Source organism: Alosa sapidissima, chromosome 10 (assembly GCF_018492685.1).
Source record: "Alosa sapidissima isolate fAloSap1 chromosome 10, fAloSap1.pri, whole genome shotgun sequence".
Taxonomy (NCBI): Eukaryota; Metazoa; Chordata; class Actinopteri; order Clupeiformes; family Clupeidae; genus Alosa; species Alosa sapidissima.
In genome coordinates this window covers 22,825,814-22,836,138 of record NC_055966.1, presented here as the reverse complement: position 1 = coordinate 22,836,138, position 10,325 = coordinate 22,825,814, and the positions used below count along the sequence as shown (strand labels likewise).

The window sequence follows — 10,325 nt, the reverse complement described above, 5'->3', positions numbered from 1 at the left end:
GCTATCCGTTTGTCATCAACAACACAATCTGAACTTAAGCTTAGCACACTAACTTAGTTTTCATGCAAGGAAATGGAACTAGAGCTGTTGATCATAGAACAGTTTTGCATTTCCTCCTTTGGTGATGATGTTGATCATGCATATTGTGGGGTCAGTGTGCTTTTAGTCCGAATTAATCTGAACAAATGCTTACATTCAGTTAATAACATTTGTGCAGATTTACAATAACCTCTATATTGTAGCCTAACTGACTGTGTGTTCTATGCATGGGCATTTAAATAGCAATTCTTTCTTTTTCCACTGGGTGTCAGTAGGCATTCTTTGGGAGAACTGTCACAGGCTGAGATGCTAAGACCTGTTTTAGCAATTGGAAAAAAGTACATCATTATTGTTATGTGCTTGCAATTGCTCTTGGGTGGACTATGAATGTCCCTGTAGCGTGACTGATCCCATGTTCTTGGAATGGTGATTGTGGTTTACAGTCAGTAAAAAGTCTGTTTGAGAAGAATCAGTTGAATTCTCACAGTACTCCTTCGGTAATCAGGTAGGGTGTTTAATATCCATTTCGTATGTGACTACATCAATGCACAGCTTTATAATGGTGGAAACAGATGGATTTTGATTCTCAATGGATCTGATTTTAGGCCATGAATTATTGGATTGGTTTTGGAAAATCTTCAGGTGTCACATGCTATCAGTTGGCATGTTTGTGCTCTGCACTTGCCAGATTCATAGGGTGTGGATGGTAGCCCATTGTTTGGCAGGACATTAGTGCATTAACTAACCAGAAAAGGGCAAAAGCATCTGAGTTTTCAATCCATTCAACCAGCCCCGTGTTTACTTCTGTCCTAGGAATGCATGTGGTTTACTGTGATCAAACGCTCTTGTGTTTATTGTGGATTGTGTGCACTATTTCCAAACAGACGGTCTGTTGGGGACGACAGAAGTCACTTCATGCAATGCGTCTGATTGAAAGCTGTTTGTCAGCAGTGACTGAGAAGAAAACAAACAAACAAACACAGAAGATGCCATGTCAAGCGTGTTAAAAAACAAACTGATCTAAAAGCCAACAGACTTCTGAGATTGAAACTGTTTTATCGTCGGAACATTGATCTTGGCACTGAGACTGGTGTTGATCTTGAGTTGTTGGGGAGACTCTCATTACATTCAATTTGCAAAAGATAAAAATCATTTCAGTCAGAAAAGTTTCATGCTGCAGTGATATTAATATACGAGCAGCAGTTTAGCTAACATATGAAGGCAATATTGCTTACTCTTTATGAGCTTACTGTCAGCTCCTCTCCTCATCCTCTCTATTCCCAGAGGAGAACAGCATCATCCACTAATGAAAGCTCCAGCATATTACATCCGACATTTTTATTTTCTTCCGAGCTGTAATTTCTCTGTGAGTAAGAGATGCACCAGAACACTGTGTGTGTGTGTGTTGTGTGTGTGTTTTGTGTGTGTGTGTGTGTGTTTTAGTATGTATGTAGATGAGCACTGGGTTGTGGGATTTTTCTTATGTAGTTGAGATTCTGCTTAAACATGCAACATTGGCCGCTATGTTCCAGAGAGGATTTCCGAGAGAACATAGGAGCACAGTGTCTTTCATGTAAAGTGCTCATGGCCCAAGCTCACCCCAGTAAAAGAGATACCCGTTTGAAGTTCTCTGTGGTTTTTTATGCCTCGGTTCTCCCCTGGGATTCCCAGCTAGCTTAAGATGGTGTGTGAGTTATCTCCGAGCTCTTCTACACACGCACATGCATTCGTCACGTACTTCTGCACATTCTGCATTATTCTAAAATAATTTTGAATTAATTACTATGTCAATGAAGTAATTATTAGGTCATTGAATGTTGTTATGAAGTAATTGTACTGATGGTGCAATTTTGGCTACATAGTTGTTAATAATGTCATGGTACCTTTCTGGCTGCGTAGTCTTTAGGGTTGTTTGTGTTAATAATGTTATGGTGCCTTTTTGGCTGCTTATTTGTTAAGTTGTTTGTATTAATAATGTTATGGTGCCTTTTTGGCTGCGTAATCTTTAAGGTTGTTCCAACCACCACCCCTGCCGCCCCCAAAGGCCCTCTTTGGGGGGGTCACTGAGGGATCTCATGAGATGACTCTCTGGGCCTAACCCTCCTAACCAGCTGCGTAACACATTTGTATGGTGTCGCTTCATCACCCAGCAGAGCCGGACATATTTGATTTCATGGGGGGGGCGTTGGTGTCGCCGGTGTGTTGGCGCAAGGGTCACTACAGCGGCAGGTGCCATTAGCACGCATGCTGTATCACGATTGCACGTTCGCACAATCCACAGGGCCCCCCCCCCCCCCCCACACACACACACACACACACACGCATAAACGCAGCAGAGCGCTCCCCTGGCAGGGTGTGTGTAACTGAAGCTGCATGTTAATGCCCATACATTTGCACACACACCTGTCAAGTGGTGAAGAAAAAGAGCTGGACAGACACACTTCTGTCGTTGATGTGGCAATATGTCCACACGCAATGCACAGCCATACGATACACATAGACACACTGATTTGCTTTCATGCACCCAGGCACATGGGTGGACACTCTCACATGCACATACCTGCGCATTATCCACATCCATTTCATTGTTGGATATACATGCACACATATTTGGGCACTCACACATACACTCACACTCATACTCAACTCTGAAATATGCAGTCATATACTTATCAAGTGAAGGTGATGTTTTATTTCAGTGTGTGTGTAAGTACATTGTGATTCTATACTGTAAAGACGTGCTTGCTTCATGGTGACAGTAGGTTATTTTTAGAGTGCCGTGACGCAACAAAGCCAGTAAATGAGCTATTGAAATATGTAAATGTTTATGCGGTCGCACTGTCAGCTGCTGAGAACTGTCACTGCTTTTTGTCTCGCTGTCTGACTAAGGTGTGTGTGTGTGTGTGTGTGTGTGTGTGTGTGTGTGTGTGTGTGTGTGTTATGTGCTCTTCTGTGTGTTCTGTGCATGAAGTTGTTGTGTTGCGTTTCATAGTTTAATGAGTTTTATAAACCTTTTGTCAATTTAGAGTCTAAAATGTTCTAATTTGTGTCATTTTATATTATTTGACCATACTCATTGTTTATTGATGATTTATAGATGTCTGTTTGCTGCCTGTCTTCCTGCGTTGGGAGCCATCCCATTGGGTGAGAGGTGTTAAACTCTTTCACATGTGCACAGGCAACAGAGTGCAAAAGTGTTCTCAGCTTCCGTGTGTATGGCGCCCATACACAGCCCATAGGCCACAGCAGGAGAGAGAGAGAGAGAGAGAGAGAGAGAGAGAGAGAGAGAGAGAGAGAGAGAGAGAGAGAAAGAGAGAGAGAGGTGGTGCATGCTCTAATTCTGGCTGCCTTTTTGGCTTGATGTGAGGCAGATATCTTAGGCTCATGACATGATGGCGACTCATCTCCCTGCCAATAGAAGGCAAAAAAACGATTTGCACTTCCTCTCTGAGTGCGTGTGTGTGTTTGTGCGGGGGGCGGGGGGCTCCTGGTTTTGCGTCTGTGAGCTGCAGTTATCATGTTTCCTTCCGGGAAAGCGTCGGTCAGGGCTGCTGTTCCGGTCATGAGAAAGTCCACCCCATCATGCCAGAGATGCACAAAAGACTTCCCATCAGTGTCATCATTGTCCTGCTCACAGCCCAGTCCAGTAGATACCAGGGCTTTTTGGATAGGCCGAAGAGCCTCTTGGCATAAGCTGTGCTGTCACAGTGATCCTATATGAAGAAAAACAGGACGTGTTATATTGCTGCAATTGATAGAAGAGAGAAAGAGAATACTGACTCAATCCGACAGCTATTTGTAAAATATTTTTGTTGACTTTGCAGTGAAAACATACCAATTCACTTCCCTGATTAACTGTCAAGTTGCATGATTTTGGTAGATGATTTTGTACAATCATTTGGTGATCTAGATCGGTGGGAAGTTATGTTCTAGCTGGTAGTTTTCCCCTTTAATTTCTCCTGTCTCCCGAGCTGCTGAATATTCAGTGTGCTTCAGTATGTTGAAGATGTTCCCCAGAGATGGTCAAGGGCATCTCTCTGCTCAGATTCTGCAACAGAATCCCCACAGGGTAGGGTAAGGGATTTAGCTCACTGCCATACAACAAATGTGTGGCTGGTACTTACCAAGAACAAGTTTGTATAAGTTGGGTGAAATTTGCAGCAAAGAAAATGACATGTCATGAGCGTTTGGCGGTAGCAAAGCAGTTTTTTACACATTTGTCTCCAATTTTAGTCCCATTTCTAAGACATTGTTTCATACTGAATGAATTTCTTTAGTTATTAAATTACATTTGATTACAATAGATTTGTTTCCTACCATCATCGCACGCCTCAGCGCAGGGACTCTGCATAAGTATCAGGTGCTGTCCTTCAGTCTCAAATTACACATACTGCAGAGGCGGCTTTCATCTTTAGTAGGTCTGCGCCGAGCACTTGTCCATTTCTACTCAGTGGGCAGCCGGGGTTTGTCCAGGGCATCCCAGCATGCCGCAGCCACGGGGAGTGTGGAACAGTGTGGACAGAGCCACTGTAGGGCTCAGCGCCTGCTTTGTTTAAATTAGCATGGGGAGTGGAGTGGACGGATAATAAGATGGAGCGTACAAGAGAGGACAACAGGGTTTGGTGATGTGTTTCAGTCAGAAGGCTTTGAAGAGTTGGGCACTATACTTTTTGAGAGAGCGTTTGTGTGTAAGAGGGAGAGAGAGAGAGAGAGAGAGAGAGAGAGAGAGAGAGAGAGAGAGAGAGAGAGAGAGAGAGAGAGAGAGAGAGAGAGAGAGAGAGAGAGAGAGAGAGAGAGAGAGAGAGAGAGGGATAGGGAGATAGAGGGAAGGAGTTTGTTTGAGACATGTTTTATTCAGGGAAAGAGGAGGGATTTTTTGGCTATTGTCGTGGGTGTCACAGTTTCATGTGGTGCATGGACGCTTTTGTGGTGAAACTGCATTTGCACAGGAAGTGCGTGACGCATACTATGCGGGAGGGCTTTTTATGTGTGTGTGTGTGTGTGTGTACCATATTCCCGCTGCCCCAAATTAAAGCCAGCACTTTCTCTAACAGACATTTTAAGAGGTGTGTACCATATGTGTGCACGTATATATTTGAGCATGCATGTGAATGTGTATTTTGGTGTGTGTATGTGTATGTGTGTGTGTGTGTGTGTGTATGCTATGTGCACATTTGCACTTTTGCCACACTTCCTCTGTTTTTATTTTATATTTATATTAGCACTATTTGATTTAATATATCAATTTAAACTAGTCAATATGTGTGTGTGTGTGTGTGTGTGTGTTTGTACTGTTATGTACTATAATATCCCTAGATAAAGACACACGCAGCCCCTGCTCATTCCATCTCTCTCTCTCTCCCTCTTTCTTCCTCTCTCTCCCTTTATCTCTCTCCCTCTCTCACCCTCTCTCCATCTCCCTCTCTCACCCACTCTCTCTCTCCCTCTCCCTCTCTCTCTCCCTCACTATGTATCTTTAAGAGGCGGGCTCTGGAGAGCCTATTGGTATTTTGCGAGCAGGGGAAAGGGGAGGGGAGGGGAGGGGAGGGGCGGAGTGGCGCTGGGGTTTGGAATGAAGTTGAGCGGCGCGGAGAGCAGCAGCACAGCGGCACTGGCATAGCACACACACACACACGCGCGCGCAGCTCAACTCAGCTCAGCACCGAGGAGCCGGCACACAGGACAGAACAGCAGGGACAGGGAGCCGCTGACCAGAGGAGAACAGAGAGAGAGGGAGAGAGAGAGAGACGGAGGAGAGAGGAGAGGAAAGAAGAGAGTGACCATCGCCTACCTCTCTGTGCCTCTTGGTGCTGCTGCTGCAGTGAGCGGCAGCAACCGACCAGCCCGGCATGGCCATGTATGAACCCGCCTGCCTCCCGCCCAATGCAGACGAGCAGGACTTTGTGCAAGCCTACGAGAACGTCAGGGAGAAGTACAAAGGTAAGTGGAGGCTGGAGAACATGCACATCAGGAGGGGGGGGGGGGGTGGGGTTTGTTGGGAAGACTGAGGGAATACCGGCTACTGCCACTGACAAGCGAAAGGAAGTGTGTGTGTGTGTGTGTGTGTGTGTGTGTGTGTGTGTGTGTGTGTGTGTGTGTGTGTGTGTGTACAAAGATACAGAAAGAGAGAGACAGAGAGAGAAAGAGAGAGAGAAATTGAGTATGTATGATGGAGCCATGCGAGAGAGTACTGACTGGTTTGTGTGTGTGTGTGTGTGTGTGTGTGTGTGTGTGTGTGTGTGTGTGTGTGTGTGTGTGTGTGTGTGTGTGTGTGTGTGTGTGTGTGTGTGTGTGCGTGTGTGTCAGACGGAGAGAGAGAGAGAGAGTATGAGATATAGTTGAGCCATGTGCTGCACATCAGTGGATGAAGTAGTGCTGACTGGTGTGTGAATGTGAATGTGTGTGTGTGTGCGCGTGTGTGTGCGCACTCTCAGCTCATCTTTGGCTGAGGGCATGCTGAAAGCAGTATTGATTGGCACATGTGTTGGCTGTCACTACGCTGCTCTGTCTGTCTGTGAGGGCAGTGAAAAGTTCAGAGTGGATTTACTGGACAGCTCTGCTCTGAGATGTGAACATATGGCCTACATGCCCCTCTGACCTTCATAACATTGCTGCAATAATGCCTCCTTTATTGGACGGAAAGGTGTGTTGACATCTTATCTTACTTGCCTAACAGGGTGTTTGATTGATTGTCTACCATTTTTCCTGGAGTAACACTGCACAGATATAAGAAATGTGGATTCAATTCAAGACTGTCATGGAGGAGAGATTTGTAATCTTTGGGTTTCGTCAGAGGATATTTGTAGTGGGCAGCTCTTATCTGTTTGGTCAGCATTTGGCCCAGTGGACATGGCTTGACCCTAAGTCATCTGACTCCACCTGTGATGCGCAGCTTAGCAGGTCACCTCATTTAGCATTCACATCATAGCTTCACATCACAGGGATGCCTTTGTGTTGTGCTGGTCCTTGTGGGACTTTCATCATGGGCATGTGTCATCATTCTTCCAAGTAGAGAGAATAGTACTGACCCAAGATGGCTCTGGTCCGGTAGGCCCGGATGCGGAGGATGAGTCTCCGTCAGCTCCCCTCTGAAATCTAGGCCAGTGTCTGGCCACTGGTCACCAGGTTTTTACTGCCCAGATCCTGTCGGCCCAATCCCACTTAGGTTTTCTTCTGCATCCACTCTCTGCTTTTATCCACATCTCTCGCTCCCTCCATACCTCCCTCTCTTTCTCTTTCTTTTTGGCATATCCGACACTTTCCGACACTTTGCTTGTATCTCTGTGATCAACGACATCTTGACTTGCTGTGAGCACTGCATCCCCCCCCCCCCCCCCCATCCTCTCAGCTGTGTGTACCTGGGCTGCTCCTTGTATCTGCCGCCCTCAAAGTTTCCCAGCAGCTGATCATAGGGAGGACAGAGGGTGTGTGTGTGCGTGTGTGTGTGTGTGTGTGTGTGTGTGTGTGTGTGTGTGTGTGTGTGTGTGTGTGTGTGTGTGTGGAGGGCTCCTCTAAAAATATCGCCCCAGATTCCCCACCACCACCTCTCTCCTCCACCACCATGTCTCTCTCTCTCCCTCACTCTCTCTCTCTCTCTTTTTTTCCCTAATCTCGCAGGGGCTCAGAGGCGGATGTTGAGCCTGTGCTGAATCACAGATGCGGTGACTCTGGATGTGGGGAGGAGCGGGGAGACAGAGAGAGGGGGAAGAGAGGGGAGAGAGAGAGAGAGAGAGAGAGAGAGAGAGAGGAGGGTGAGGAGAGAGAAAGAGGGGGGAGAGAGAGAGAGGTGAGAGAGAGAGAGGTGGGGAGAGAGAGGGGGGGGGGTGAGGGTGAATGAGTTTATGTTTGAGACGTTCCTTTCTTTCCTCTCTTTCAGTCCGCACCAGCCCTGTCAACCCCGTTCTCCTTATTAAGGCACGACTTGCACCGATGCTATGAGGAAGCCATTCTTTGTTGTTGTTGCCTCAGTTGCCCCCCCCCCCCCCTACCTCCCTATTCTGACCTATCTCTCCATCTCTGTAGCCATTATAGATAATTACAGTGGAGCTCCTTATGCAGTAAGCACTGCCAGTACTATGTCGTATTAAGAGCAATTACAGTACAGAAGCAGAACAACTGCTCACAGCCCATGGAACTGCTTCAGAGAGTGAGCCTGTTTGATTTGGCCCCTGGTAGTACATCACTGGATTTGCCTCTCCATATGAGAACAGGTGCACCAGACATACCATCAGTGTGTCCCTTTGTGAAGTGTGTGTGTGTGCGTGTGGGCGCATGTGTGTGTGTGTGTGTTTTTGTTGCTTGTATTTGTGTGTTTGTTGATTTGTTGTTTTGACAACATGTCACAGACTCATCTGATTGCATGAGTATGCGCTGGAGTTTTCGGCATACTGGTGCCCGATAATGGAAAGTATTTGGACTGTAAACATTCTCTGGTAGGCCGCAAGCGGCTCACACAGAGTGCCCGTGTCCTCGTGATAAATATCTCCAGTAATGTGGCACAGCACCTCAGAGATTCATTCACGCCTGTTTTCATTTTTCACATTGCTCAGATCATGTCGACTGTGGCTCGCTCCGTTTGTTTGGTTGGTGTCCCAGTGTTCCTACGTGTCACACTTAGACATGCCTTTTTTTAAAAAAAAATATACCAGTTGGGTTGCCATAGAAACACATAGAGTAACTGCAACAAGGCACAGTTAGCGATAGCCTGAAAAATAAACTACTTATGCAGTCCCACAGAGGTTGGCCATTGGAAAAGTACTTTGATTACACAGTGTGACGTTGATGTTGAGGTTAAAAACAAAAGTTTAGATGTGAAGACATAGAAGTACTTGCTTTGTTTATTGTGCTGCTGTGAGACAAAGGTCAGATGAGTTGCTGCTGTGCCTTCATTCAGCTGTGGTTTATGTTATGTGTTATGTGGTGTTAAACCTTCTGAGCAGTGTTGCTGGGCAATCACATAGCTGGTTTCATTTGTTAATTGGATGGTCATGATAGTTTGCTTACTGATGATTAAAGCCCTTTTCAAAATAGTTGTTTGTCTTACATCATTGGGAATGTGCCTGACCATTAATAGGCTACTATGGAACATGTAAGATGCAAGATTGGTCAAAAACGCCTTGTGTTTCCTTGTGTATCATTAGCTTTAGATAGCACATGGGTTACAACATAGAAAAGTGGCGGCATACTGTTTTTGTGGTAATGCAGCCTGATTGACAATCCAATGTTTCTCAGGACTTCAGACAAGTAATGTGAAAAGAAGTTCACTGGAGCACCCGGCTGATCAAATATTATAGAAAGGTGTTCAGATATTATAGATATAAGAGAACTGTGAAAAGGACTGTATGTGTTCAGTACATGTGCTTTGCGTAGGGGTAAATCAGCGCGCAATCACTTTGCCTCGTTGTTCTTGGCAAACCCCCCAGCTCTCCCAGTGTCCACTAATGCAATTTGCAACAGCAGGTGAGGCAGGCGTCACTGGGGCAACTGTGGGCAGACTCAGAGGGGGATTGCCCCCAGTCTGGCATCCACCCTCCCTCGACTCCTCTCTCTCTCTCTCTCTCTCTCTCTGTGTCTCTTTCTTTTTTCCTTTCTTTTTTTCCCCTCCTTACTTCCACGCCAGGGGCTGTCCATCCCTCGTTTATAACCCAGAAGGCTTAAAATACCCTGACAGATATAGCCCAGCCTTGTTGGGGGTAGCCAATTAGAGAGTTATTTTGGGCCACGGAGTGGGGGATGATTGTCTGTCTGTGGGGGTAATTTAAATACCAATGTATTTTAAGGGCATTGAAAAAATAATTAATTGTTCAGCAATATTGATTATTTTTGGTGGCCACTTCATTCCCCGATTTACCGACCTGTCTTTGTGTCTGTGACTTCATAGCATGTTGTATAAATGCGTCCAAAGTGGTTGTGATCTGGGGTAATGACGGCTTTACACATTCTCTCTCCATGTTTGTCTCCTGGCCGTGAAAGGGGACTATCATCTACCGCTGGCGCGGAAGAAGGGGAGCAGGGCAGAGCCGTGCCAGTTGGCTCTCGGCCGCTTACGGAGGAGTCGGCACGGCGGACAGACACCCGGTGTTGCAGCGCGTTCTGTCCGTTCGCCCACATGGGTGACGGCGAGGGTGACGCACACTCTCTTTTGGGTTCTGGTGTGTTTGACAGTCCAGAACAAGAGAGTAACATACGCCTGGAAATAATGCAGGCCCGTCTCTCTGCTCCATGACTTAATGATGTGCTGCCAGGCCACACCTGGCTTTTCTTTTACACTAGCTGTTCTCTCTACC

General features: G+C 46.3%; 1 protein-coding gene across 7 annotated transcripts in view; it reads left to right on the top strand.

Annotated features, from left to right (window-relative positions):
- Positions 1-10,325, top strand: part of plecb (plectin b) — a 148,742-nt gene that overhangs the window by 2,821 nt on the left and 135,596 nt on the right. For 2 of the 7 annotated variants that reach the window (XM_042107818.1, XM_042107814.1), the window contains exon 1: positions 5,652-5,979. The exons of the other annotated variants lie outside the window; for them this stretch is intronic. In XM_042107818.1, the coding sequence (XP_041963752.1) occupies positions 5,889-5,979 (91 nt within the window). In that variant the 5' untranslated portion in view covers positions 5,652-5,888. Of the gene's footprint in view, positions 1-5,651; positions 5,980-10,325 lie in introns of those variants that run through there. 7 annotated transcript variants of the gene reach the window in all.